This window comes from Schizophyllum commune (assembly GCF_000143185.2).
Source record: "Schizophyllum commune H4-8 unplaced genomic scaffold SCHCOscaffold_1, whole genome shotgun sequence".
Lineage (NCBI taxonomy): Eukaryota > Fungi > Basidiomycota > Agaricomycetes > Agaricales > Schizophyllaceae > Schizophyllum > Schizophyllum commune.
This window is the reverse complement of record NW_026089538.1, coordinates 2,114,140-2,139,302: the sequence shown is the minus strand read 5'-3', so window position 1 is coordinate 2,139,302 and position 25,163 is coordinate 2,114,140. Positions and strand designations below refer to the sequence as shown.

At 58.7% G+C, this 25,163-nt stretch overlaps 12 protein-coding genes across 12 annotated transcripts; 6 read left to right on the top strand and 6 right to left on the bottom strand.

Moving 5' to 3' along the window:
* Nucleotides 1–156: 156 nt before the first annotated feature.
* On the top strand, nucleotides 157–3,551 carry SCHCODRAFT_02484205 (calcium ATPase; the record flags this gene model as incomplete). The annotated part of the gene is made up of 9 exons (XM_003035080.2): nucleotides 157–274; nucleotides 326–564; nucleotides 614–1,348; nucleotides 1,398–1,586; nucleotides 1,636–2,632; nucleotides 2,683–2,999; nucleotides 3,053–3,304; nucleotides 3,355–3,456; nucleotides 3,510–3,551. The coding sequence occupies 9 exons, from the start codon at nucleotides 157–159 to the stop codon at nucleotides 3,549–3,551; spliced, it is 2,991 nt and encodes a 996-aa protein (XP_003035126.1).
* A 191-nt stretch (nucleotides 3,552–3,742) lies between these two features.
* On the top strand, nucleotides 3,743–4,800 carry SCHCODRAFT_02606498 (macro domain-like protein). The gene is made up of 2 exons (XM_003035081.2): nucleotides 3,743–3,998; nucleotides 4,055–4,800. The coding sequence occupies exons 1-2, from the start codon at nucleotides 3,772–3,774 to the stop codon at nucleotides 4,515–4,517; spliced, it is 690 nt and encodes a 229-aa protein (XP_003035127.1). The 5' UTR covers nucleotides 3,743–3,771; the 3' UTR covers nucleotides 4,518–4,800.
* On the bottom strand, nucleotides 4,634–5,128 carry SCHCODRAFT_02023793 (uncharacterized protein). Its single transcript, XM_050341554.1, has one exon. The coding sequence runs from the start codon at nucleotides 5,086–5,088 to the stop codon at nucleotides 4,750–4,752; it is 339 nt and encodes a 112-aa protein (XP_050202896.1). The 5' UTR covers nucleotides 5,089–5,128; the 3' UTR covers nucleotides 4,634–4,749.
* An 801-nt stretch (nucleotides 5,129–5,929) lies between these two features.
* Nucleotides 5,930–9,665, top strand: SCHCODRAFT_02661491 (uncharacterized protein; the record flags this gene model as incomplete). The annotated part of the gene is made up of 6 exons (XM_003035082.2): nucleotides 5,930–7,015; nucleotides 7,065–7,446; nucleotides 7,498–7,941; nucleotides 7,991–8,196; nucleotides 8,249–8,475; nucleotides 8,525–9,665. 6 exons carry the CDS (start codon nucleotides 5,930–5,932, stop codon nucleotides 9,663–9,665), a joined length of 3,486 nt encoding a protein of 1,161 aa, XP_003035128.1.
* A 643-nt stretch (nucleotides 9,666–10,308) lies between these two features.
* On the top strand, nucleotides 10,309–11,015 carry SCHCODRAFT_051215 (uncharacterized protein; the record flags this gene model as incomplete). Its single annotated transcript, XM_003035083.1, has 3 exons — nucleotides 10,309–10,444; nucleotides 10,500–10,585; nucleotides 10,659–11,015. 3 exons carry the CDS (start codon nucleotides 10,309–10,311, stop codon nucleotides 11,013–11,015), a joined length of 579 nt encoding a protein of 192 aa, XP_003035129.1.
* Nucleotides 11,016–11,353: 338 nt separating this feature from the next.
* SCHCODRAFT_02606487 (RCC1/BLIP-II) lies at nucleotides 11,354–13,981 on the top strand. Its single transcript, XM_003035084.2, has 7 exons — nucleotides 11,354–11,832; nucleotides 11,887–12,097; nucleotides 12,154–12,362; nucleotides 12,472–12,861; nucleotides 12,922–13,037; nucleotides 13,290–13,457; nucleotides 13,557–13,981. Exons 1-7 carry the CDS (start codon nucleotides 11,531–11,533, stop codon nucleotides 13,907–13,909), a joined length of 1,749 nt encoding a protein of 582 aa, XP_003035130.1. The 5' UTR covers nucleotides 11,354–11,530; the 3' UTR covers nucleotides 13,910–13,981.
* Nucleotides 13,958–15,755, bottom strand: SCHCODRAFT_02606482 (uncharacterized protein). The gene is made up of 3 exons (XM_003035909.3): nucleotides 15,601–15,755; nucleotides 14,786–15,548; nucleotides 13,958–14,731 (listed from the first exon to the last, which is right to left on the bottom strand). Exons 2-3 carry the CDS (start codon nucleotides 15,430–15,432, stop codon nucleotides 14,416–14,418), a joined length of 963 nt encoding a protein of 320 aa, XP_003035955.1. The 5' UTR covers nucleotides 15,433–15,548; nucleotides 15,601–15,755; the 3' UTR covers nucleotides 13,958–14,415.
* A 302-nt stretch (nucleotides 15,756–16,057) lies between these two features.
* Nucleotides 16,058–17,523, bottom strand: SCHCODRAFT_02606480 (uncharacterized protein). Its single transcript, XM_003035910.2, has 5 exons — nucleotides 17,183–17,523; nucleotides 17,087–17,123; nucleotides 17,007–17,027; nucleotides 16,849–16,953; nucleotides 16,058–16,781 (listed from the first exon to the last, which is right to left on the bottom strand). The coding sequence occupies exons 1-5, from the start codon at nucleotides 17,356–17,358 to the stop codon at nucleotides 16,308–16,310; spliced, it is 813 nt and encodes a 270-aa protein (XP_003035956.1). The 5' UTR covers nucleotides 17,359–17,523; the 3' UTR covers nucleotides 16,058–16,307.
* A 188-nt stretch (nucleotides 17,524–17,711) lies between these two features.
* On the bottom strand, nucleotides 17,712–19,111 carry SCHCODRAFT_02606475 (uncharacterized protein). The gene is made up of 4 exons (XM_003035911.2): nucleotides 18,589–19,111; nucleotides 18,513–18,533; nucleotides 18,376–18,459; nucleotides 17,712–18,326 (listed from the first exon to the last, which is right to left on the bottom strand). Exons 1-4 carry the CDS (start codon nucleotides 18,814–18,816, stop codon nucleotides 17,868–17,870), a joined length of 792 nt encoding a protein of 263 aa, XP_003035957.2. The 5' UTR covers nucleotides 18,817–19,111; the 3' UTR covers nucleotides 17,712–17,867.
* Nucleotides 19,112–19,485: 374 nt separating this feature from the next.
* On the top strand, nucleotides 19,486–20,588 carry SCHCODRAFT_02023525 (CBD9-like protein). The gene is made up of 5 exons (XM_003035085.2): nucleotides 19,486–19,784; nucleotides 19,838–19,886; nucleotides 19,941–20,016; nucleotides 20,101–20,342; nucleotides 20,405–20,588. Exons 1-5 carry the CDS (start codon nucleotides 19,590–19,592, stop codon nucleotides 20,476–20,478), a joined length of 636 nt encoding a protein of 211 aa, XP_003035131.1. The 5' UTR covers nucleotides 19,486–19,589; the 3' UTR covers nucleotides 20,479–20,588.
* Nucleotides 20,573–22,185, bottom strand: SCHCODRAFT_02606470 (uncharacterized protein). Its single transcript, XM_003035912.2, has 6 exons — nucleotides 21,688–22,185; nucleotides 21,552–21,634; nucleotides 21,303–21,480; nucleotides 21,137–21,254; nucleotides 21,006–21,084; nucleotides 20,573–20,949 (listed from the first exon to the last, which is right to left on the bottom strand). Exons 1-6 carry the CDS (start codon nucleotides 21,947–21,949, stop codon nucleotides 20,734–20,736), a joined length of 936 nt encoding a protein of 311 aa, XP_003035958.1. The 5' UTR covers nucleotides 21,950–22,185; the 3' UTR covers nucleotides 20,573–20,733.
* A 901-nt stretch (nucleotides 22,186–23,086) lies between these two features.
* Nucleotides 23,087–24,809, bottom strand: SCHCODRAFT_02485498 (peptidase S10, serine carboxypeptidase; the record flags this gene model as incomplete). The annotated part of the gene is made up of 7 exons (XM_003035913.1): nucleotides 23,087–23,128; nucleotides 23,180–23,216; nucleotides 23,265–23,460; nucleotides 23,510–23,785; nucleotides 23,838–24,335; nucleotides 24,386–24,570; nucleotides 24,619–24,809. 7 exons carry the CDS (start codon nucleotides 24,807–24,809, stop codon nucleotides 23,087–23,089), a joined length of 1,425 nt encoding a protein of 474 aa, XP_003035959.1.
* Between the last annotated feature and the right edge of the window lie 354 nt (nucleotides 24,810–25,163).

Sequence of the window (25,163 nt, the reverse complement as noted above, 5' to 3'; positions counted from 1 at the left end):
CGTATGTGAGGGCCGGGGTAGAGGTGTGAGGGACACGTCGGCTGTCACGTGTCGATCAGTAATTTCAGGAAGCGCCGGTGCTTGCTACAGCGCAGCGAGTCTTCTTGCCTCCCTCCCCCCTCCACATAGTCCCTACCACTCAAGTTTGCGTTCATTATGGACGCTCCTTGGACGAAGACCCCGAAGGAGGTTTTCGAACACTTCGGGATTGACCCAAATCGTGGTCTGACCGCTGACCAGGCGGCGAAGCACGCTGAGCTTTACGGAAAGAATGGTGCGTTCTCTATAGCTGAAGGCGTCACTCGGTTAGCTTATGCACGTGCAGAACTATCTGAGGATCCCCCCACACCCCTGCTCGAGTTGATCTTGGAGCAGTTCAAGGACCAACTCGTGCTTATCCTTCTCGCCTCGGCCGTCATCTCGTTCGTCCTCGCGCTCTTCGAAGAAGACAATGAGTCCGGTTTCATGGGTGCCTTCGTCGAGCCCCTTGTTATTCTCCTTATCCTCGTCGCGAACGCTACTGTTGGCGTTATACAAGAGACGAACGCGGAGCGGGCCATTGACGTACGTGTCTTTAGCGCCCGTGGTGAATGCGTATTGACCCCCTCTGCAGGCGCTGAAGGAATACTCACCCGATGAGGCGAAGGTCCTTCGCTCCTCTCAAGTTGCTCGCATTCATGCTACTGAACTTGTCCCCGGCGATATAATCGTGGTGTCCGTCGGCGACAAGGTCCCCGCTGACTGCCGCCTCATATCTGTCTCCTCAGCCTCCTTCCGCGTCGACCAGGCTATCCTCACCGGAGAGTCTGAGTCAGTCAACAAGTCACCTGAGGTGGTACCAGATTTGAAGGCCGTGAAGCAAGACATGACGAACATCCTGTTCTCGGGGACGACCGTCGTCAATGGCAGCGCTCGCGCCGTTGTAATTTACACGGGTCAGAAGACCGCGATCGGTGACATTCACCAGTCGATCACTTCACAAATCTCGGAGAAGACGCCCCTCAAGCGCAAGCTCGACGACTTCGGTGACATGCTCGCCAAGGTCATCAGCGTCATCTGCATTCTCGTCTGGCTCGTCAATTTCCGCCACTTCTGGGATCCTGCGCACCATGGTGTGCTCAAGGGTGCCGTCTACTACTTCAAGATTGCAGTTGCCTTGGCTGTGGCTGCTATCCCCGAAGGTCTGGCTGCTGTTATCACGGCCTGCCTTGCGCTTGGCACCAAGAAGATGGCGCAGAAGAACGCTATTGTCCGGAACCTGCCCAGCGTTGAGACGCTCGGTTGCACGAATGTGATCTGCTCTGACAAGACCGGCACATTAACGACGAACCAGATGAGCGTATCGAGGGTATGCACATGCTTTCACGGATGAAGACAATCTGCTGACCTTCACCTAGTTTATGACCATCGATGCTGCCACCGGTGGCGCTCGTGAATACACCGTTGAAGGCAGCACCTTCTCGCCCTACGGGTCGGTTAAGCTTGCTGATGGAACGGACGCCTCGACTGAACTGAAGGCAGACCACCTACAACGCCTTGCAGAGATTGGTTCTATCTGCAATGACGCCAAAATTGTGTACAACAATGTAAGCTCGTCCGAATTTCCTGGTGAACACAGACTGACTCCGGCGGTAGGAGAAGGGCACGTACGCGAACGTAGGTGAACCCACCGAGGCTGCCTTGAAGGTCCTCGCAGAGAAGATCGGCTGCCGGGACGGCGAGTTCATGAAGCAAGTGTCCTCTCTCGCTCCCAGCGAGCGCGCCAACGCAGTCAACGACTATTTCGAGCGCACTATCACCCGTCTCCTCACCTTCGAATTTTCCCGCGACCGCAAGATGATGTCTGTCCTCGTCAAGACCCCCACCACGGGCGTTCTCTTTGTCAAGGGCGCGCCGGAGTCCGTGCTCGACCGCTGCACGTCCGCCCTCGTCAACGGCACCGTCGTCCCCTTCACCAACACCATGCGCACCGCCGTCCTGGAGCACACCCAAAAGTACGGCAATGACGGTCTCCGCACACTCGCCCTGGCCTACGTCGACGTCGCCGACACGGACGCCGCCCACTACCAGACGAGCAGCAGCCGCGACTACTCGCGCTTCGAAACGAACCTCGTCTTCACTGGTCTCGTTGGCATGCTCGACCCCCCGCGCCCCGAGGTCCGCGACGCGATCGCGAAGTGCAAGGCCGCTGGTATCCGCGTCATCTGCATCACCGGCGACAACAAGGGCACCGCGGAGACGATCTGCCGCCACATTGGCATCTTTGGCGAGTACGAGGACCTGACTGGCAAGAGCTACACGGGGCGCGAGTTCGAGGAGCTCACTCACGAGGAGAAGCTTGCCGCCGTGCAACGCGCTGGGTTGTTCAGCCGTACTGAGCCTGGGCACAAGAGTCAGCTCGTCGACCTGCTGCAGAGCCTTGGTTTGGTGGTTGCGATGACAGGTGACGGTGTCAACGACGCGCCAGCTTTGAAGAAGGCCGACATCGGTGTCGCTATGGGCAGCGGCACGGACGTGGCCAAGCTCGCGGCGGACATGGTACTCGCGGATTCGAACTTCGCCACCATTGAGGAGGCCGTCGAGGAGGGCAGGTTGATCTACAACAACACCAAGCAGTTCATCCGTTACCTCAGTATGTCTTCTCACCGTACCAGGTGCACCACTTGCTAACCACCTCAACAGTCTCCTCTAACATCGGAGAGGTCGTCAGCATCTTCCTGACTGTCCTTCTCGGTATGCCGGAGGCTCTCGTCCCCGTACAGCTGCTCTGGGTCAACCTCGTCACCGACAGTCTTCCCGCGACTGCCCTCGGCTTCAACCCTCCTGACCATTCCATCATGCGCGTCCCGCCTCGCAACAGCCGCGAGCCGCTCGTCGGTCCCTGGTTGTTCTTCCGCTACATGGTCATTGGCACATACGTCGGCTGCGCGACCGTCTTCGGCTATGCCTGGTGGTTCCTCTTCTACTCCGAGGGCCCGCAGATCTCGTTCTACCAGCTCGTGAGTGCTGTCTCATAGTCGCTGCCTTCCTCTTACTTACATCTCACGCCTAGACGCACTTCCACAAATGCGCATCCGCATTCCCTGAGATCGGCTGTCAGATGTTCACGAACGAGATGGCGCAGCGCGCGACGACCATGAGCTTGTCAATCCTCGTTACCGTTGAGATGTTCAACGCCATGAACTCCCTCTCGGAGAACGAGAGTTTGTTCAGGTTACCGCTGTGGAGGAATAAGTTCCTGGTGGCCGCCATTGCGCTCAGCATGGGGCTCCACTTCATGATCCTCTATGTCCCGACGTTTGCTGTACGTCCTTTCCTTCGTGGTTCAGCGCGTATGTCGCTGACACTTCGCAGGCCTTGTTCCAGATCGCTCCGTTGACGTACGCCGAGTGGAAGGCCGTGCTCTGGATGAGCGCGCCCGTTATCGCCATCGACGAGGTTCTCAAGTTCGTCACTGTGAGTTTTCCCGATAATTCTATTACCTACCATCTTTGCTAACTCCCTGTCAGGCGACCTTCGTCGACCCTCCCGCGAAGGTCGAACTAGCGTAAGACGCATAGAATCAAATAATCTATTGTAGTTGTGTTGTAAGGGTACGCGGCAGACCGCGTTGGGCTGTAGATGGCACAGCACTCATAATTGAGCCCTTGCGTCTGCTGCTCTGCAGTACATCATCCAGTGTGAAACTCCGTCTCACCCGGAAACCCAAAGCCGTGCTCTGCTTATAGCGCACGCATTGTGGCTGGGCCGCACTTTTCGCGAACCATCATCATGTTCTCCCTTGGGCGTGCAGCCATCCCGCGCTTCTTCCTGCTGAGTAGAGGGGCCGATAGCGAGCTCTACCAGGCCTGGCGGGACGCTATCAAGGAGGTGGCACCCGCCAGCGTACACGATAAGTTCGAACTTCTGAGCGCCGACCTGAAGGAACTTCCCGCGAAGAAGATAGCTGTTGACTGCGTCGTATCGCCCGCCAATTCGTATGGCATCATGGATGGAGGGTAGATGCAGCAGTTTCTTGTCTACGCATACGTTATCTGATTGTTTTGCTACCCAGGTACGACCTTGCCTTGTCCTTGATGTTCAGGGGCAAAGGCAAAGATGGCGAAAAGACGTTGACACGCTACTGCCAGGCTGCCCTTCGCGAGAAATGGGCGGGCTACCTCCCGCCTTCCTCCTGCATGCTCATGCCTATTCCCGCTGAGGTAGAGAACCCGCTGAAGGCCAAGGTCCTCGCGGTCCTCCCCACGATGCGCATCCCCGAGGACGCCAGCTGGCGCCGCGACCTGGTGTACAACTCGATGTGGGCGCTCCTGAACGCCATCCGCACGCACGACGCGCCCCTCGAGAGCGTGCTGCTCACGGGGCTGGGCACGGGCACCGGGTGCGTGAGTCCGAAGCGCTGCGCGGTGCAGATGATGCTCGCCGTCAAACACTTCGTGGAGGGCATACCCGAGAACGGGACTTGGAACGACGTAATGCCGGTGGCGCTCGAAGTTGACGAGACGTTCAAGTTGTAGAAGAGGTGGCTTTCGAAGATGGAGAAGTGGGTGGGACCCTGCCCAGGTCAGGAGTCCATGGCGGGGGCGTGAGCGTTTGTTGACTTGCGTATCTATGACGCTGTATTTGTACTCGGGTCGGAGAGGGACGAGGACACCTGTTCGCGATTCCGAGCGTCCATCGAGCTTCTCTCCATTGCATTCCGGCGGGAAGGAGACTGTGCTTCTCGCAGCTCAGTAAACGGACTGTCAACTATATAACATCGGTCCCAGACAGACCCTGAGGCCATCTGCTCTTGCTGCGCTTGCGACCGGGCAAAACACGGAACTTCAGAAGAAGTTCAGGGAATCTGGGGCACAAACAGACTCGGGAGCGGACAGGGTGCAGAAAACTGTGCCGGGTGACATAATGGAGAGGAAGGACGGGTGTTGGCAAGGCATGAAGGATAGAATACAAGGGAGAGCCAGCGCGACAGTACACAAGCATCGTGGTAGCCACAGTAAGGGTACTTTCCAGGAGGTCGAAGCCACAGCTGGAGGGATAGAGCGGGAGGTAAAGTTGAAGTAATGAAGTTCGAGCCGTACGCCACATATTACCGCACTAAGACCAGGATTTATTCCCACGATTTGGATGGAGGGCGACGGCTTTGCGCGAGGTTACCTCCCACCGACGAGCTCTCTAATAGGTCTATCGTATCCTTACGGTTCCGTTATTTTCTATTTGGTGGAGGCTTATCCTAGGTTTTGGGCAGCAGCGGGCTCGTCTCTTCCCACCACGCACCTGTCGAAATCTTGGTTTTCTAGGGCCAGCTACGCGACCACGGATACCCAGCGCGACACGACGTCGACATATCCTGCGTCAAAAACGGTCCCGGCGACGTCAACGGTCCTCCCCTGTCGTATCCCAGCAGACATCCCTGAAGGTCAACGAGTCGACGGCGAGCACCCGCCCTACACTTTCGTAATACCTAATCTTTCGCAAATCCTCTTATAATGTCTCTATCGGCCTCGGACAACAATGGATCCTATTCGAGGATTCCTCACAGTGGCAAAACGCCCCCACCGGCGCCTTCTGCGGCATATGCGAAGAGGTGCGTGGCACGACCCCGTGGCGCGCACAGGCGTACTGAAAAAAGTCTCACAGGGCGCGCGAGCTCCAGGCTTCAGAGAGCCTCGGTGGCGGCGCGCGGTACAGGCCTCCTGCGCTGCGCGCGTTAGCCTCGGGCGGCTCTCCTCCTAACGAGGCGCCTCCTTCGATCACGTCTCCGCCGGAGGGAGGCCTCCCGCCCCCGAGTAATTACCCTCCTGGATTTAGGAGGGCTAGGGCTGGAACCCTCCCCTCGAACGTCCAACTTGCCGCACAGCGTTTCGCCGCGGCGTCGACGAACCTCAGCCCTTCCCCGTCCTCGGAGTCATTGCTCGAGCAGCAGTCCATGCAGCCATCTGCGTCTAACCCCTCCGCATTCGCCCCGGCGCGCCCCAGCCTGCGTCACTCTGCATCAGTTGCGGGCCCAGTTGCATCAGCAACGGGTGAACGCAACAGTCGCCTCAGGTCGGGATCTCTCACGCTCCCCAGCCGCGGGCTTTCCAACGCGTTCCCGTCCGTCCTGTCGACGTCCTGGCTGACGTCGGGCGGTGGCGCAGGTTTCACCACGTTGGACGAGTTGCACTCAATGACCTCCGGCGAGTCGCAGTCCGGCGACTTCGACGTGCATACATTGGACTATCTGGGCTTGGACGACGCGCACCTCGGTCATGACTTGCACCGTCTGCAGCCACAGGCGGCTACCATCTCGGAACTGCGAAACCAGATGCAGCAGAACCTGGCTGGCAATCTCACGACAAACCCGTCGCGCCTGCGCGCGAGCACCGTCTCGAACCCGTATCGCGCGAGGCCGTCGGCAAACTCGCTGATGCCTACACCTGCTGCCGAAGAAGAGGAGGAGTACTTTGACGAATATAACGACCGCCACACTACGTTTAGTCGACAGCGCCTCAACAGCTACGAAGTGTCTGGCCCCGATGCCTACTCGCAGTACGTTGCGCAGGGCTTCAAGTCTACGGACCACCTTGCGCCCGCTCGCCCCCGCGCCATCTCGGTTGGCAACCTAGAGGAGCCCATGCGCACCATCACCCGTCGCGCTACGACTGCCGACCTCCACCCCTACGTGAACAATCTGGACATGCAACCGCCGCCTCTACCGGTGCCTCAAAACATCCCGCCTACGATACCTAGCCCTGCTACAATCCTGAAGGAGAAGCTGACCGCTCGTGGGGGCACGTCCCCGAACGTGAACTTCCCGAACGGTGAGCAGCCCCGCGGTTCCTCGTACCTCGCAGCGCCGGGTGGTCAGAACCGCTCTGTGTCTCCCAAGTCCGAGCCCCAGTCTCAGCAGGCGCAGACCCCCACGAGGTCCCTCTGGATTGGCAACCTCGACAGCGCTGTCACGAGCGAGCAACTTATCCACCACTTCGCACCCTACGGTGCCATTGAGTCGCTCAGGCTGCTCCCTGAGAAGGTACGCGCTAACTCCGCTTTCTCCAGCACATACCTAATCTCTATTGCAGGAGTGTGGCTTCGTGAACTTCGTTGATCAGGCGGACGCCATCCGCGCGAAGGACGATGTACTGAACAGGCTGGGGGGTAACATCGGCATGCCGAATGGCCAGACCGTTCGCATTGGCTTCGGGAAGGCCGACAGTGCGCCTGTCGCGCCGGCGAAAGGCAACCCCACGAGCCCTGGACCCACTGCTCAGGCAGCGTCCAAGTCGGTGGCGACTACCCCGGGGATGGCGGGCATGGAGTCGCAGTTGCAGTCTACGCCCACTCGTGCGCTTTGGATTGGGTCTATTCCATCCACAACCACGCCTGCCACGATTTTGAGCGTGTTCAGCCCTTACGGTCCTATTGAGTCTGCGCGTGTTCTTACTCACAAGAACTGTGGCTTCGGTAAGTCTATGCACTTTGTACCTTTCACACACCTTTTAACCCGCACCACAGTCAACTTCGAGCGTCTGGATGATGCTGTTCGCGCTCGCAAGGCGCTGAACGGCCGCGATGTCTTGGGCAGCGACGTTGGTGCCATTCGCATCGGCTTCGCCAAGGTCCCCGTCAAGAATGGTGCGGAGGGCGGTGAGGAGAACGCGCCTGCGACGTCTGTCACGGGTGTAGGCGATCTTAGTGTTGGTGCTACCATCCAGGCTCTGCGCAACGTCAAGGGGGCGTCCACGATTCCCTCGGACCAGCAGGTGCTGAGCGGCATGGTGGAGAACTACCGGTCGAACCTCTTGCTGAGCATGATCGCTTCGGGCAAGCACAACTTGCCTGCGGAGGCCGGCTCCATTCTGTCCAGCCTGGCGGCGGCTGTGACCGAGCAGCAGATGATCATGCGCGAGCTGAGCGGTGGCGACCCGTCGGCGGAGCAGGACATCGCATCTCTCGCAGGTATGTACTTCAGTCTATGCGATGCGGACCTGTGCTAACCTTTAAGCAGAGTTCCGCCCGCCTACGATGTACTACACGCAGATACCCTCTGTGACGGAGCGCTCGCACAACAGGCGCTGGGATGCGGCTAAGCTGCGCGACTTGCGCAAGCGATTGGATTCGGGCACCATGACTGTCGAGGACATCGACGGCATCGTCGGCGAGTTTATCGAGGGCGAGATCGTTGACCTCGCGTCGGATTGGCTCGGCAACACGGTAAGCAAAGCTCTTCACTAGCATTGTGCCAGGTATTCATCATGGGTTGTAGGTCGTGCAGAAGTTATTCGAGAAGTGCAGCGCCGCCCCGAGGCTAGCCATGCTGGAGCGGTTGGCGCCTCACCTCGCCATGATTGGCATCCACAAAAATGGCACTTGGGCCGCGCAGAAGGTCATCGAGTGCGTGCAGACGATGGAGGAGATCATGCTGGTGTCGCAGAACCTGCGCCCCTATGCTCCGCCTCTTCTCCTGGATCAGTTCGGCAACTACGTCGTACAGTAAGTAACACTACTGCTCCATAGGAATCCAGTCTGACCACCGGTGTAGGTGCTGCCTGCGGTTCGGAAGCCCGAACAACGACTTCATTTTCGACGCCATGGTCGACCGTATGTGGGAGATTGCGCAGGGCCGCTTCGGCGCCCGCAGCATGAGGGCATGCCTCGAAAGCCCCCACATCACCGTCAACCAGAAGAGGCGCGTCGCCACAGCCATCATACTCAACTCGATCCCCCTCGCCACCAACCCCAACGGCGCCCTCCTCCTGACGTGGCTCTTGGACACGTCCGAGTTCCCGTCGCGTTACATGCTTTTGGCGCCTCGCTTCACGCCCCACCTCTCGCATCTGTGCACGCACAAGCTTGCGTCGCTCACGGTGCTGAGGATTGTGAACCAGAAGTATGAGCCCGAGGCATCGTTCCAGATCGTCGACGCGCTATTCAACTCGCCGGGTGACCATGTCCTCACCGACGTTCTCGGCGACCAGGTCAACGGCGTCTCAGTGGTGCACAAAATCCTTACGAGCAACTTCATCGCTCCGGAGAACAAGGCCCGCTACATCGAGGCGACGAAGAGGGTGTTGATCGAGCTGAAGGTCATCGCGACCCAGGCGTACCGCCGCCTGATTGAGGAGGTCGGGCTGCCCGTGCCGAACTTCCAGCCGACGTACAACAACCTCCCGCCGAGCGGTGGCAAGTCGAAGAACTCGCAGAACAGCAACTACAACATGCCTGGGCTGCCGCAGACGTACGCGAACAACGACCAGGGCCTGCAGGCGATGATGGCGAGCCTGCAAATGGGTGGGCAGAACGCGCAGGCGGGGCCGCCGCAGCTGCACGTTGATCCGGGTTACAACAACCCGACGCCGCCGCGCCGCACGCCGAGCTACTCTCCCTCGCCTGCGGCGGAGACGTACTCGCCAGCGTATGGCCGCTCCTCGGATGCGCCGACGCCACGCGGTGGAATGCGCCGCAACCCATCCCTGCCGTCGATGACGCCGCCGTACTCGCAGTCGCCTGCGATGACGCCGTCGAACAGCCAGGGCGGCTACGCGCCCCAGCCGACGTACGCCTCGGGCCCGCTGACTTCGCAGAACATGCCTCCGGGCCTCTACCAGCAGTACATTTACCATGCGCAGTACCCGCCGAGCCCGAACATGAACATGGGCACCACCTTCCACTCCCAGCCTTGAACACCAAACGATACGACCGTAACGACGACAATTTCTCTAGACCGACCGGCTCCTTCGCACAGCACACAGCGAACAGTGGTTCCCCCAAAATGTATGTATGTCCGATATTTGGTTTATTACAATCACATCTGCCCGTATGTTCTGTCCCTTCGTTATACCCGACCCTCCCGTGAACTTGTACATGTCAAGCGTCTGGCAGCCAACCGCGCACATTCGTTTTCTCGGCTCATTCCCTTTTCTTCGTCTTCTCTCTTTCCCCCTTCATTGTTGATCTGCTGCTACTACGTCTATGTGATACGCATGGTTGTTCTCAAGAACGGAAGCGGCGCGCTGGCGTGGCGTAGTACATTTGCTTGCATTCTTGGCTTGAAGTTCGTCGAGTGGCAGAGTTCGTGACCCATGTACAACAGTCAGGATCGGGCTTGCTGGTGGATAGGACTCTACGGCGTATATTGGCAATAAGTACAGGAATATAAGCGCTCTATTATCCTCCTCTCTGTGCAAGTTCCCTCTACAACATACCAAAGTCGATACTCTGCAGCTTGAGAAGATGCGAGCGCAACCTTCACGATGACGTCGTTCGCATCCATTGTCCTCACATCGCGTCGACCGGCCCGAACATCCTTGCCTCTTACCAGCAACGATGGGGAGCTCGGCGTCGAAAGCAACGAGAACCCTTCCCAAGAAGAAGCCTTCGTGGTCGGGGGCGAGGACAGGCGAGATGCCTCCTCCTCCGCCTTCAAGACCACGTCCCGTCGCAAGCGAGACGAAGAACGACGGTACGCGCTTCTGATCCCTCTCGCGCGTCTGTGGCGTGTCCTGAACGTCTCGCAGCTATCATGGAGGACGCGGGTGACCCTCATCTCCTCGCGAACCTGCGGACACTTGGCGCTGTGAAGGTTGACCACCACATGCAGACTGTGAAGGTGCGTACCCGCGATCGCCCACCAGCGCTCAAGTCGACTGACCTCTCCCTCCCCCCTTCCCTGATAGGCCTCTGACGGCACCGCCAAGATGCTGCAAACGCGAGCTGAGGCTGACGAAGAGGCTGCATCGTTCACGCTCAACCGCAATCACCTCTTCTCCTACGCGCTCACGCAGCTGCTGGAGGAGAGGAAGACAACACCCGTCTCCGTGCTCGCGGAGAAGTACAACATCGACGCTGCGAAGATAGAGTCCCTCTGCCGCTTCGTAAATGTGCCGACGATTGATACCGCAAGACAAAGACGGACAGTGTTGAAGAATGGGGAGGAGTATGTGGAATCACCGGTACGTGTTATGCGCGTCTGTTCCTTGAAAGATCTGACCGTCGTTCAGGTGATTTGGGTCGAGCCTCCAAAGACTGCGTAGCTCTCGTGATGCATTGCTGCTTATGAGGACGACCTGAAGAAGGCGCAACATCCTCATCCGCCACCAGCAAACAGCGTGCCATCCTGACACCCACATTTTGTCCCCCCTCGATGCAGCGACCATGCTTCACAGCGCTCACGGCCGTGAGATTCAATGAAATAGCTTCGCAGACCTCGGCACGGATGTCAGAGTACTGAAGGTGGCGCTAAATGACAGAGGGAAGAGATACTTCTTGCGCTATGTATGGATACACCGACTTGCTGTACCTGAATACAACCACCTCTCTTGCTTCAAGTTGATGAGAACACGGCACTCCATTAGTTTCTGAGCAGCTGTTACCAGTTCTGGTATACCTCTTTGCTCGGGGCTTGCTTGTCGCCCGTCCCCGCGTCATGTCGTGTTGTCGACTTCCCGTCCCCGCGGAGGTCCGGATCACAAAATTCTGCGAATCACGAACGCGCCATTGTCCATTGTGCCGAGACGCGTAGCGCGCCTCCTCTGCTCCTCTCCTCATCATGTTCCGCCGTGCAGTCTCCAGCAGCCTCCGCTCCCAGGCGCGCGCACTCACAACAAGCGCGACGCGCACAAGGGCTGGACGGGCGAGTCTCGCAGCTGGTTCAGCAGCCTTGGCTGGCGGTGTCGCCTTATATGCTTCGACGAATACTCTGTGGAATGACGCCCCTGCAAACGAGAACTTCCAAGCTCTAGACGGCAATGAAGCAGGCTCAAGCGAGACAATAGAGGACGTTCCTCAGCCGTCGAAGGTAACCGAGCTCAACCCGGACGTGCTGGAGACATTCGTATGGGGATCGAACAAGTGCGTAGCATCAGTTCCCCTTCTCAACTAGTCATGATTACTGAAAGTGTACAGGTCTAAGACTCTCGATCCCGAGCAAGCTGAGAGCCTACGACTTCCATCCCTCGCGAACTGGCTGAACGGGGTTGCGCTGAGGGACCTCGCGCTGCACGAAAGCTATGGCGCCTGCGTCGACGCGAAGGGCGATGTCTACCAGTGGGGTGAAGGCTATTCTGGCGCGGAGGGACAGAAAGATGCGAGGCCTGCAGCGACTCTGCGCGGCAAGGTATGTGGTTCACGCACATACTGCTAGACCCTTGCGCTCATTCGCTTCCCCTGTAGAACATCGTCCAGCTGCAACTTACCGAATCGCGCCTATTTGCGCTGTCATCCTCGGGCAAGGTCTATGTCCTGCCTGCCTCAGCCGAAAAGCAAGCACTGCCCAACCCTCCCTCGCGACCCTCTTGGCTCGGCGCCCAGTTATGGAGCGACGCAACAACTATTGACTATGAGGAGCTTGCACCTAAGCAAGCCTTGAAGCGTGGCGAGAGGTACGTTCAGCTTTCTACTTTTCTTCTCTCTTGCGCAACTATAGCCATTTGTGGCCCTCTCTCCACCTCTGCCAGTGGTCGCCGTTCACATCACTCACGTTTCATACAGGTTCACCTCCATCGCCGCCGGAGACGACCACCTCCTCGCCCTCACCTCTCAAGGTCGGACCTTCGCGCATCCCGTCACCAAAGCCGCCAACACCTGCGGTCAGCTCGGTTTCCGCCGCTTCGAAGTCCCGGACCCCGCCAGCCCCTCGCAAGCACTGCAGGTCGAGCTCAGAGCGCGCTCGCCCAACATGTCGCTCCTCCAGGGAGCCGGTCCGTCATCCTCAGACAACCTCGTCGCCTTCGACGAGACAGATATCCGGTGGTGTCCGTATCTGTTCGAGGTACCTGCACTACGAGGAATCGAGATGGCGCAAATTGCGGCGGGGAAGAGGAGTAGCTTTGCGCGGACGAAGGACGGAAGGGTGCTCGCGTGGGGTGCAAATGAGGCAGGGTGAGCTCCTACTCGATTGGGCAGTAACAAAGAATTCTCGCTGACCTGCTTGACTCGCAGACAACTCGGCCTTGGCCGCACCGTCAACCTCGACGTGGTCACGGTACCCACCGAAGTCGTCCTTTGGGCCGCAACGCCACAGCGCACGCGTACGAAGTGCCTCGATGTCGCAGCAGGTGTGTATCTTTACGCTCATCGCTCGCCTATCTTCAGTTCTACGTCTTCTTGCACGCCTCCCCGAGCGCCACTAGGCGTGTTTGTTGTATCTACCACCCTTGTACCTTGACCCTTTCTTGCACCTTCACCCCCTTCTTCGAGATCTCCGCCCCTTCCATTTATGCCTGGAGCAGTCGACCCCACCTTCAGTGGTCAAATACGCCCTCAGGAAGCCAAATTTGTGGCCAAGAAGCTAACCTAACCTTACCCAGGTGGCAATCTGACGTGCTTCACCGTGGAGCGCGAGGATGCGCAGGCGCCGAAGACTGTCGAGGTGCTCATGTGCGGCGACGGACAATGGGGCGGGCTCGGGGGTAACAACTACAGCACGGCACAGAGCACGCCTCTGCGCGCACGCAATGTCAGCGGGTTAGCGGAGTGTGAGTGGTATCTCCTTCCTCGCGTGGATCTCCTATACTACGGAACTCCTGGCGTCCCTGCGTGATCCAACATTTGAACTGGAGCTGACGCCCCCGCAGACGACGATGCAACGGGCGCCATGCAGCCCATCGGCCCGCGCGACGTCGCCGTCTCCCCCACCGGGCACGTCCTCCTCACCCTCAATACCGCCGCCTCCAACCCCACCGCCGGCAAGGACCTCGTCGTCTGGGGCCGCAACCACACCTACGAGCTCGGCACGGGGCGCATGAAGAGCCTCCCAGCGCCGACGACGCTGTTCACGCCCGAGGGGGCGCGCGTCATGCTGCGCCAGCAGAAGGCGAAGGAGGTCCGCGCGCTGGACGGGAGCGTGTGGAAGCGGAATGTGGAGGTCGTGCAGCACGCTGCGGTGGGGTACAATAGCAGCGTGGTCTATTGGCGGATAGCACAGTAGATGATAGACGCTTCGGATACTTCTTTGTAGCGTAGCACTTTTCGGAACACACACCTCACTCCATTGATGGCACTCGCGGATCGAGCTCGGCTTCAGGCCAGACAAGTGAGAAGAAAACCGAGCAATAACTCATATACATCATACTACATACAGCGTACCGCGAAGAATGGGCATACGGCGCGTCAAGTCATAGAACGGCTGCTACGTAGGCAGACATTATCATAAGCTAAGGAAAGTGGTCCCAGCTGCAGCGGGGGCACTCGTATGGTAGGCGAGGATCAATGGGACGGTGAGCGGAAAACAGACAAGAACAAGGAGGGATGAGATCAGAATAAATATCTACGCTGGTCAGAAAGGCGAACAAGGGAGAAAGCATGAGATTTTACAAGTACAATTCGATGGTAGGGCACGCCGTGGTGCTGAAGCACACCTTGGTGCTGGTGTCGGTGCTGGTGTGAGTATCGATATCGATGCGAGGGGGAGCGGCGGCCGGGCGCGCTGGCTCCTCAGTGGTAGCAGGTGACGAGGAGGACGTTGAGGCCGCTCTCCTTCACCGCGCGCAGGTTCGCGGCGTTGCGCTTCTTGCGGATGTCGCGGATGAGCGACGAGCGGCTCGGGTGCATCACGCGCTGGACCGCGTCGGGCCCCTGCGCGCGCACCGCGAGGTACTCGCGGATGTTGAGGAACGCGTGCGCCTTCAGCAGGTTGCGCGCCGCAGTCAGCGAGTCCGGCAGCGCGGCGGGCGCGAGGCCGAGCTCGATGATGAGCGACTGCAGCAGCGTGAGGCTCGCCACGCGATCCTTGGTAGGGTTCGAGAGGTACCTAGAAGTGCACGATGGGCGACACGAGGCAGCACGAGGTGGGGGGCCTACTCACGACGTGATGTACTTCGCGGCGTCCTCGTACGGGAGGTCGTCGGCGCGCTCAGAGGCGATGTCCGACACGTCCTCCACGATGGGTCGCGCGCCGAGGCCCATGACAGGCGACGCGGCGGACCCAGCTAGCGAGTGCTTCTGCTTGCGGCGGCGCGGGGAGGCCGGCGGACTCGAAGGCGCAGACGAAACGTCGCTCTCAGGCGTAGCGGCCCCCGAGACGCGCGCCCGCGCCGCCGCACCGGCCCTCTTCCCCCTCCGCGTCTTGCGCTTGTTCAGCGACATGTCCGCGAGCTCGTCCGCGAGAATGTCGGCATCGGCCGTAGCGGGAGCAGTAGACGCAGAAGGCAGCACACGGTTGGCTGCAGCGTTAGGGGTGGCAGGGTCGGCGGGAGGGCGGCCCGTATCCAAAAGGACGAAGTCTTCATCTTCCGAGGCGTAGGAGCTGCTGCTCTGCGTACTGTCGGATCCGTCTGAGGCGGACTGAACGCCCCAAACGATTTCGTCGTCATCGGTCGCGGCCTGCAAAGACAGGGTAGACGTCGTCGAAGAGCGCGAGCGTCCGGATATAATGTCAAAGCTTGAGCTGAAAGAAGTCGCCGTAAAAGTGGGGGAGGCGGCGGACGCCCAGTCAATGGATGAGGTAGACATGCTGGTATGTGTTGCTGGTTGTCGATGAATGGGTGATCGTACTCGGCAGGTAGGAGATGGCCAGCGTGTAGATCCTGATCTCTTTCAGATTTCAAGGGTGAAAAGGGGAATATTGGCTGCAGCGAGTGGTCAGTCCGTCGCATCCCATCGCGCGCAACCGGCACGTACAGGGCGTGGCCGCAGCAAGCTCAAGTGCGCGTAGAGCCTTGTGCAGCACTGATGCTGTACGCCGCCGCTCCGAGAGGAAGAAAAAGAAGGTCGAAGGGGAAGGGAAGTGCCCGCGGAGGGGGATGTAGAAGAAGAAAGACAAGGTGCTCACGCCCGCCTTCCGTGCGCTAGGGGCGTATATATATTGGGCACGTGGCGGATATTTACAGATGGGGGTTATCGTGAAACGATAACCCGTTGTATCCCCGGCACTCCCTACCCTGCGTTCAAGGCTACTGCGCTAGCTCTGTCCATTTCCTGACTCCTTACACCATAAGCGCGTTTCTAGCCCAGCTAGGGAGCTCGTTTCCTGGCGATGAGATGTACTAGAACTCACTTTCCCGCCCTTTCGCAGCGCTCGTGGCCACAAACCATACTGCCACATCTTCAACGCCATCTCATGATCGGACAGGGAGCCTCAGAGCTAGACGCTGCGAATAAAACTAATCAACAGGGTCAGGCAATAACCGCAATAGTTAAGTAAACCGCCACCAGATTCAGGGCGGAGCGGCCCGAGGGTATAGTAGTACAACAGCAGTACGTACGTTTAGGTGCCGACGCAGGCATACCAGACCATGTACACCCAAAGCCCAATAAGTAGGTTAGTAGATGAACATTCAGGGGCTCGCCCGGATCGACAATTATTGCCCAGATCGACAGTGAGAGGCTCACGCCTGCGCACCCGCCGCAGCCACCACAATCCCGCCCATATCCAGCACGACCTGCCGCAAACTATCCACCACATTGTTCTTCCCAGCCACGAACGACGTCGCCGCCGGAGCCGCCGTGCTCGTCGCCGTCGCCGACGTCGACTCCACCTCCGAAGAGCTTGAGCTGGAAGAGTGATGCTTCTTGGTCGTCGACTCCGATGAGGTCCACTCGCTCGAGGAGGCCGAGGACGAGGTCGTCTCCGGAGGTGGCGGGGTCCACGAGCTCGTCTCACTGGTCGACGTCTCGGGCGGGGGCGTCCAGGTGCTCGTCTCGCTGGTCGAAGTCGACGTAGCGCCGCCACCATTGCCGCCGCTCCCGTCGTTGTACCACCAGTTCGCGTAGATCATGCCAGTTTCCTCGGGGTTGGGCGCGAAGACCTTGAATAGATCGTACGACAGGTCGATGCCAGAAAAGGGGGGACAGCTTTCGCACTGATAGAGGACAGGTAAGGAAGCGGTCAATCATGACAGTAAGGCAAAGAGAAGCAGGGAGACGCACACGGTCGGTGACAGTCGCCTGCGCGGTGACGCCGTTGTACTCAATAGTGATGGGCTTGAAGCAGACATCGGACGGGTAGCCATGCGTGAGGCCAGCGTCCCATTCCTAGTACGCAGGTTAGCAAACGCCGGCCCCCATCTCCCAGTACCAGCACTCACATCAGCGCTAACCGCGACGATCTTCGCACACACATCCAGTCAGCACAATATACTTCACTTCAGCTTCGAGATACACGCACAAAATCACTCGGGACATTCACAATCCCGCAAGCACCTCTGATCGCCAAGGTCGGTAATCAGCAAGCCGCCAGCAAACACTCGGCGCGCCTACTCACAGACCGACCTCATAGTAAGTCATCCGTGCATTGCTGGCGCGCTTCGAGAACCGTTGCACGTCCCCAGGCGCGCGTTTCGCCAGGTCGCTATGCCGTTTTGCATTCTGGCCCCTTTCGTGCGCGCTAGCGCCAAGGGGGAGACCGAGGACGAGCAGGGGAAGTAAGGACTGCAGCATGATCTTGCTGCTGGACGTTCGCTCTGGTCAAGCAAACGAAAGTCTCGAGCAAATGAGGGTCGAAGGCAAAAGAGAGGAAGGATGACGAGGCGAAAACACCCCGCACGATGTCCTAGCAACAAGCGACGGCGAGGGACGAGAGCAAAAGGGACGAATGCCAAGCACAATCGCCGAGGGCTGATCGAGGACTCATACACCGGACGGACCCCGGCCGGCCCAACGCCGCCGCCCGCACTCTGACACCAGGCACGCCGTCGAGGAGGCAGCCGGGCGTAAATGGGCGCCGGAGGCTCGAGGGAAAAAAGGAGGGCTGGTTTGGGGACGAAGCCGAGTCACCGAGGCAGTCGAACAGATGCAGAGCAACAACATGGCATCGACATGATTTAAAGGACAGGCACACCATATAAAGACCGACCTGCATATCTACCGGGTATCTTCAATCGTCCGTATCCCACATTCCGCGCGGGTGAAGTCCAAGGATGGCTCCTCTATAGCAGCGGCGCTGCACCTCAGTCGGACTCGGCAGCCTGCACGACGACACCGCCCAGCTGGAGAACGAGGAGGTTCATCTGCTCGATCGTGCCGCCTGAGGTGGCCGTAGCGGACGCGGAGGCCGCGGAGGACGACGCGGTCGAGGACGCGCTGGACGAGGTGGGCTCCGCGCTGCTGCTTGACGAGGACGACGAGCTGCTCGACTCGCTGGAGCTGCTGCTGGAGGAGCTGCTCCACTCGCTGGTCGAGCTCCACGTGGACGTCGTCTCCGGCGTCCAGGTCGAGGTCGGGGTCCAGGTAGTGGACGGCTCCTGCCAGGTCGAGGTGGTCGTAGGCGGCGGAGGGGCTTCGCTCGTGGTCGCGGGCGCGCCGTCGCCGTACTCCCAAGAGCCGTGCAGAACACCTGCATCGGTGCTCGAGAAGTACTCGAAGAGGCCTTGGGAGAAATCGAGGCCGCCATATTCGCACCCAGGGCACTGGAGACTGGTCAGAATGTGCAATCCTCTCAGATCTCGGGAAACGCACCTCGTCCACAATCTGCGCCTGCGTGGACTTGCCATTGACGGTGATGGTGATCATCTTGAAGCAATGTGCGCCGCCATCCCACATCTATGGACCCATGAGCATCTTCGAATAATGCGAATCCCCACGCCGCTACTTACCCCCTGGTTAAGTGCGACGATCTGGGGAAGAAGGTCAGTCCCACATCCACAGTTTTAGACCGCACAAGGCACGCACAAAGTCAGAAGCCTGGTTCATCTGGCCACAGGCACCCATGCCCGCCGCGTAGTACGTGAACTGCCCATCCGTACGCTTCGACAGCTGCTGGCCCTCGTTGCGCGCGTCGTGCTCGTCCCGCCCAACCGCGTTACGCGCATGGTGGTGCCGGCGGACCGCCGAGTCTTCGTGGCCTGCCGCCGCGCAGAGAGTAGCCAGGGAGAGGATAGAAAGTGCGGAGGCGCGCATTTTGCCAATATGTGATGGAATAAGATATTATTTGGTTGCTTTGCGGGTGCCGTAGAGGATGTCGGGGGAAGAGAGCGTGGTAGGCGTGCTGCCTATGAATTTAGGTGTGACAGTGGGGAAGCCGCAGCCGAGGCAACCAAGCAACGAGAGTTGGTAGCAACAGCAACACCCACGCGGACTCTATGTTTTCCGTGCACCGCCACCTCCTATGTGGACCCACAACTTGAAGTTCAAGTTTCTTCATTTCACCGTACAAGGGGGTTGGGGCTGGTCGAGGATGGTGTGCAAAGGCAAAGTCGGTATCTCTAGCTGGCTCCATCCTCTTATACGCCAAGCTGTCAGTTTGTCCTTCTTGCGTATCAGCAAGCCCAGTGAATGCCTCGGACACAGCCACAGATAATTCAACTCGCTTCCGTCCCTCATGGACGTCTTGCAATCGAAGTATGTCGAGTACGCCTCCTCGCTCGGCTCTCCGTCGGAGGTTTCTTATATACCTATACCTCACGCTTGCTCTGTCTCGTGCTCTCCTGCGGCGAAATCTTGCAAGAACCTGGCGCTCAACTGAACGTCGGATTTATCCGTTGCACCAATCCTCGAATGCTCATTCGTCCCTCGCATACAACAGAAGCTATCCACGTTGCACTCACCTAAGCTTGACGCTCCTCGGTGTGCCTATACACTCACGCCTCGAGACTATGTAAAGTGGGCGCTAGAGCTCGCCATGGGATCAACCAACCTACTTTCTCCCCGCCATTCGCCCTCTTGGCACTGCAATGTATCGAAGGCCTTCGCTTCTTGGTGCCGCTGCTCTGGTCTCGCTGGCTGCAGCTGCTGCCCAGGACACCACCGTGGCATTCACGGACCCTAACACTGGAATCGATTTTCAGGCGTTTTCGGACTCGGGCCTTGGCTATCAGTTTGGTATTGCGCTTCCGGAGACGATCACCACAGAATTCATTGGGCAGCTGGTCGGTCATCGATGCTCGTTCATGTACTGGACTTGCTCACCTGAAGTCTGCAGGTCGTCCCACTCAATGGCACGGCAGGCTGGGCGGGCGTGTCATTCGGCGGTAGGCTGCATACTGCTCGGCATGTTGGAAGGCGTTACTGACTTGCTGGTGCAGAGCACATGGTTGGCCCACTGTTACTCGCCGCCTGGGCGAACGCTGGAAGCGTTATGTCTTCCTTCCGTAAGGCCTCGTACGTTGTTCCTTTACCTCTATTTTTCTCCCTTTCTTTCCCTTCTCTTCGCCCCCACCGAACCTTACTTACATTGCCACCCAGCCAATACGCTCAACCACCTCCCTACTCCAACGCGAGCGTTACCCTTTCCCCCATCTCCTCAGGCACCTACATCAACGCCACACACGCCAGCCTCACCTTCGTCTGCGCGGGCTGCGTCGACGACGTGCTCTCGTTCTCGCCCGCGGACACGTCGACGACCATGGCGTACGCGGTCTCGTATACCTCGCCGCAGACGCCTGGGAGCGCGAGCGCGAATCTGAGCTTCCATGGGGCTGGATACGGTGAGTATATCCTTCGTAAATCTCTTGTCAGAGGATGGAATTTTGATGGAATTCTCTGGCAGGACAATTTACGGTGCTTCTCTCAGAGGCGCAGTCGCCGGAGTACGAGTCATGGGCAGCGATGGCCAGTAGCTGATCAGACCGTCGCGTAGAACGCTTCCTTGTACGCTATTTCGCAAGACCTGATAAGAACTATCTCATCGTTGTCTGCTTGGGCCTCGGGACCGTCTCGCACAAACATCGTTGGCAGAACCAACATTTATAGAACCAAACAACCAGCACAATATTTAGGACAATCCATACAATAGATAGTACAGAGACGCATTCATTGGTGAGCCTGGCAAGGGGAGACTTTATGTTTTACGACCGCTCGGGAGCCACGACCGCACGCTTAGCAGTTCGCCGAGTACTCGCCCTTGGTGTCAGTGGCGACGACGGTGTCGAACTTCATGTACGAGGAGCGCTCCTCGGCGGACAGGGCGCCATCCATCTGGAGGGCCCACTTGTAGTGGCCCTGGGTGCGATCCTTGTACTCGAACCAGACCCAACCGGTCGCGGTGAAGGGCACCTGACCGGAGCCCGAGGTCGTACACGACGTCTGCTTGAACTGATCGCCAGATCAGCTACTGTGCGAAACGGGAGCCAGTCGTTTATAACACTTACCGAGATCTTGCACGTCTTGCCGTCGGGGACGGCGATGGCGACCGTCTGCGTCGTCTGCTGGTTCGACTCCGAGGTCGTGCTGTCCAATGCCCTTCAGCTCCCTCACTCAGGAAGCGCAAAAGACCACTCACGTCGTCGCCAGTGTGTTCGTGAACGAGCTCTCCAGCGTCGTCGCCGACGTCACGTCCGCGACCTCCGGAATGCCCACCTTGACCGTCACGGTCTCGCCAACCGAGAGCGAGGAGGATTCTGATGATCGTCAGCATCAGCACCCGAAAGCAGCTAGCGCGAACTCACGAGTGACAGTCTGCTGCGCCGAATACGACGTGCCAGTGACCTGGCTGACGGTCGCGGTGCCGTTCGTCCCAGTCACGGTCGTGTCGAGGGTCTGCGTCGACGACTTGCAAGACGGCGTGCCATTCACGGTCACGGGGCCGGCGTCCTGAGCGCACACGGACGCAGGCGAGTCGGGGTACTGCAAAGAAGAGCAAGGTGGACCGCATCAGTATCGAGGATAGAAGATGAGAACGAAGAAATCGAACGCACATCCGGATCGTTAGTGACGATGTTCCAGTCACCGTCGCCCCACCTGGAGATCGCGTCCGCCTTGAGCTTCTCCCAGCCGGGCACTATCGATACTGATCAGCCACCCAGCGAATGACAAACCAATCACCCGACTCACACTTCTGCGCATCGTCCGCGCTGAGCGCGCTGCAAGCGCCACCATCGCGGCGGGACACGGGAGCAGCGATCGTGCCAGGCTCGATGAAGCCAAGGTACTTGTCCGCGTCGTCGAAGACCACAATACGGTTCGTGGCATCGTCAACCGCGAGCTTCTTTGCCTCCTGGGGGATCGCGTCCAGCTGGCGCTCCTCGATGACGGGGCCGGCGCTGACGCGAAGCGCCAGGCAGAGGGTAGCAAGGATGAATGAAAAGCGAGCCATTCTAGCGATGGAAGGAATGTATAATGGAAAGAAGGGTTTAGAAAGCGAAGGGAATTTATGGATTGGGGGATTTTATGAAGCAAAGGGTTTCTGAACAGCTAAGGGGCTCGAGGAAGCGAAGGAGGCTCAGAAACCGGGAAAGAAGGCGTGTATGAGGAGACGAAGGACCATGCCATGTCGAGGGCTTTTATACCGGAAAACTGGAAACACTGGGGAAACTGGCGGAGAAATGGAAGCAAGGCACGCCAAGGCTGCGCCTTGTGCACTTGAAGCAGCAGAGAGCAACGGTTGACGCGCATATCACTGCTGCATCAAGCGCTTGTTCGAACTTGCCTTGATCGGGCGTTAGCGACAAGCGTGGCGACATAATGAACTGACGTCGGACTCGCCTCTGGAGATCGTTCCCATCGTCCTTCAAGAGCCGCAGGACGAGCTTGAAAGCAAGAGCGGCGCTTGCCAGAGGAAAAGCTAGCGATCTATCCCTCCTGTTTAACACCCACCCTTCCAGTTGCTTCAAAGCGGAAGCAAAATATCGAACGTGGCCTCGAGTATACCGGTCAATACTCACCGCGCTGATAGCTGGACCTGCGAATCATCCATGTGCTCTGTCGATCCTCTCACTGTGAAATCACCGTGGTGAGATGACATCGCCGGAAGGCTATGTGTTCGCTTGTGCTCTTTCGGATAACCATGATGTTCTTCTCGATGGTCATGATGAACTCGGGCCTCCCTAGCGACGATCCTTGCCATCTACGGACAACGCATCGCCCAGAACGGAGTTAGGGCGTCGGCTAGCAGGTTGGGGCGGGCGCTTAACAATTGGGGGGTGATGCAGAACGCGTCGGTGGCAGTATGCTGGACAAACCACTCTTGCGAGGGTGCCCACGGTGGTACGCATGAGACGCATAGGCCCATCGGTACTCGCTTGCGCCTGCACGGTGGAGAAACGGAGCGAGACGAGAACGCACCTGCACCGTGAACTCCGAGCCCAGAGGAAAGGGACGATCCGACCCCCAAGCTTTCTGGTAACCAATATTATTAGAAATACACAGACAATGCGCGAGTGATGAGAGGTGGTGCATCCAAGTCCTCGTGTATCGTATCCAAGACATCTACGCCAGCAACGTCAGGCAGCGCTCACGAAAGCGGCGCGTTCTTGAGCCACCTCGTTATGAGGTCCTTGGAGAAGGTCAGCAAGCGGTTGAATTAGCAGTCAAGCACGACACGTACAAGCGCCGCCTCAGGCTGGTCGAACGGAACCATATGACTATGGGAAATCAGAGCAAGCCCAAACGCGAAAGAACCAGACACTCACCCCGCCTCATGAACGTTCACGAACGTTACGTTGCCAGCCGTGAAGCCGCCTCCACCAGCGCTACGGACCTCACCAGCCAGGCGGCCCGTCGTCGAGTCAATCCAGGGGATGGACTTGGCCTTCTGGAACTCATCCTCGAAGTCGGACTCGAGGACCTCAACCCAACGTTCGTTGCCCATGTAGTTGCACATCATGTCTGTCATGCCGATTAGCGCAAATTTGGTGGCGCCATTGGAGGGACGTACCAGCGTTACCGGCGTAGACGAGGAGGCGGATGCCATCGTTGACGAGGTCGGGAAGGAGCGCGGCGCTGTTGTGCGCGCCGTCGCCCTGCATCGCGAAGGCCTGGTTGACCTCCATGTTGCACGACTGGAAGTTGCGTGCGGGGTTGACACCGAGAGCGGCCTTGACCTTGGGCTGGTTCATCCAGATGTCGATGTACTGCATCTCCTTGTAGCAAAGGTCGCCGTCCTTGGAGCGGTCGCACGAGCGGCGGACGTCGTAAGGGTTACGGCCAGTCTCTGCATAAGTCATTAGCACAGCAGAGGAATCACAGAAAAGACGGATGCATACGCATGAGAGGACCGAACAGCTGCGCGTTGCAGTACAAGCCAGCAGGAACACAAGTGAAGCGGGAGTCGAAGTCGTAGCAAGACTGCATCAGACGCTGGCAGGTCGGAATCCTCGAGCGCAGCGCCTGGCACTGAGCACCCTCGGGGTCGTCGTAGACAGGATAGGGACCGTCGCAGGCATAGTCAGCAACCGCGCCCATCTGGATCTTGGGGTTCGTAAGACCGTTGGCGAGGATCAGCGACTGGAAGTTGATGATCTTCAAGTCAGAAGTGCCCGACGCGGCAACAGCCTTGTTCTCCTTATGGATGACGGAGCCGATGTTGGGTCCGTAGTGGCCACCGTAACTCTCGGCAGCGACGTGGAAGGGTTGCTTCGAGTATTCGGGGAACCTGTCCATGAAGAGCTCGAGGAATGCGTAGACATCCTGAGCGGACACGGGCGACGTGTTGACGGACGTGCCCTCCTCCGCGAAGGAAAAGCCGACGTCAACTGGCTGGTCTGCAACATTGTCAGTCTCTCGCAGGTCAACGAACCGAAAAGTAACCTACCGAGGAAGATGACGTTGGCCCGCTCGGTCCATGAATGAGGATTCCAGGTGGTGTTCAATCCCTCCTCAGCGACACGGCAGGGTCCAAGCTCGAACAAGAGACCTGTAGAAGAGCTGCATCCAGGACCGCCGTTGAGCCAGAGCAAGACCGGATCGTCTTTGGGGCTCCCACGCGACTCGAAGAACCTATCTAATATCAGCCACGGTCGGCATCATGGCGCTTATGAGACGTACCAGAAGAACAAGTGCTTGTCAGTCGCAATGTCGAGGTATCCAGAGTACTGCTTAACAGAAGCATCGCACAGGTCAGGCTCAGTAATACGAAGCTGGTGCTCGCCAAAGGCAGGGTGCGAGATAAGCTCGTCTGTGATCCCGATTAGAATGCAACCGACGTGACGACGACAGATACGCACAGAGCATTCCATCCTGCTTGATGAACTCCTTTCCATCGTGCGCCCACTTGTCCAAGTTCTTCTTGCCGCTCAGTATGGCCTTCTTGGCGTCGGAGAGGAACTGAGTAGCATAAGATTCAGCGCTGCCGAGCGCGCCACCGCCGCCGAGCACGACCTGCTCAGCAGGGAAGGCGACGACAGAGGAGACCGCGAGCGCGGCAAAGGCCCAGACAGCTGACTTCATGTGATGGTCCGGGAAGAGAGCCTGTTCGCTGCGGCGTCGTGACTCGTGGGGTACGCGCACGCCCCTGTCACTGTCCGGCGTCATTGCCTTTTGCGTACCCGTGCGGTCATCAGGGCCCGGCACGGGCCGGACCGAGGCAGTTG

Coding starts and splice junctions, on each gene's coding strand:
- SCHCODRAFT_02606498 (XM_003035081.2), top strand. CDS start 3,772: ATGTTCTCCCTTGGGCGTGCAGCCATCCCGCGCTTCTTCCTGCTGAGT. Junction 3,999..4,054: donor TATGGCATCATGGATGGAGG/GTAGATGCAGCA, acceptor TTTGCTACCCAG/GTACGACCTTGCCTTGTCCT.
- SCHCODRAFT_02023793 (XM_050341554.1), bottom strand. CDS start 5,088: ATGTGGCGTACGGCTCGAACTTCATTACTTCAACTTTACCTCCCGCTC.
- SCHCODRAFT_02606487 (XM_003035084.2), top strand. CDS start 11,531: ATGTTCCGCCGTGCAGTCTCCAGCAGCCTCCGCTCCCAGGCGCGCGCA. Junction 12,363..12,471: donor GCCTTGAAGCGTGGCGAGAG/GTACGTTCAGCT, acceptor CGTTTCATACAG/GTTCACCTCCATCGCCGCCG. Junction 13,458..13,556: donor TGTCAGCGGGTTAGCGGAGT/GTGAGTGGTATC, acceptor ACGCCCCCGCAG/ACGACGATGCAACGGGCGCC.
- SCHCODRAFT_02606482 (XM_003035909.3), bottom strand. CDS start 15,432: ATGTCTACCTCATCCATTGACTGGGCGTCCGCCGCCTCCCCCACTTTT. Junction 14,732..14,785: donor GCCGCGAAGTACATCACGTC/GTGAGTAGGCCC, acceptor GTGCACTTCTAG/GTACCTCTCGAACCCTACCA.
- SCHCODRAFT_02606480 (XM_003035910.2), bottom strand. CDS start 17,358: ATGCTGCAGTCCTTACTTCCCCTGCTCGTCCTCGGTCTCCCCCTTGGC. Junction 16,954..17,006: donor TCGTCGCGGTTAGCGCTGAT/GTGAGTGCTGGT, acceptor CCTGCGTACTAG/GAATGGGACGCTGGCCTCAC. Junction 16,782..16,848: donor AGGCGACTGTCACCGACCGT/GTGCGTCTCCCT, acceptor GTCCTCTATCAG/TGCGAAAGCTGTCCCCCCTT.
- SCHCODRAFT_02606475 (XM_003035911.2), bottom strand. CDS start 18,816: ATGCGCGCCTCCGCACTTTCTATCCTCTCCCTGGCTACTCTCTGCGCG. Junction 18,460..18,512: donor TCGTCGCACTTAACCAGGGG/GTAAGTAGCGGC, acceptor ATGGGTCCATAG/ATGTGGGATGGCGGCGCACA. Junction 18,327..18,375: donor AGGCGCAGATTGTGGACGAG/GTGCGTTTCCCG, acceptor ACCAGTCTCCAG/TGCCCTGGGTGCGAATATGG.
- SCHCODRAFT_02023525 (XM_003035085.2), top strand. CDS start 19,590: ATGTATCGAAGGCCTTCGCTTCTTGGTGCCGCTGCTCTGGTCTCGCTG. Junction 19,887..19,940: donor GGCGGGCGTGTCATTCGGCG/GTAGGCTGCATA, acceptor TTGCTGGTGCAG/AGCACATGGTTGGCCCACTG. Junction 20,017..20,100: donor TCTTCCTTCCGTAAGGCCTC/GTACGTTGTTCC, acceptor ATTGCCACCCAG/CCAATACGCTCAACCACCTC.
- SCHCODRAFT_02606470 (XM_003035912.2), bottom strand. CDS start 21,949: ATGGCTCGCTTTTCATTCATCCTTGCTACCCTCTGCCTGGCGCTTCGC. Junction 21,255..21,302: donor GGCGCAGCAGACTGTCACTC/GTGAGTTCGCGC, acceptor GACGATCATCAG/AATCCTCCTCGCTCTCGGTT. Junction 21,085..21,136: donor ACGAACACACTGGCGACGAC/GTGAGTGGTCTT, acceptor GGCATTGGACAG/CACGACCTCGGAGTCGAACC.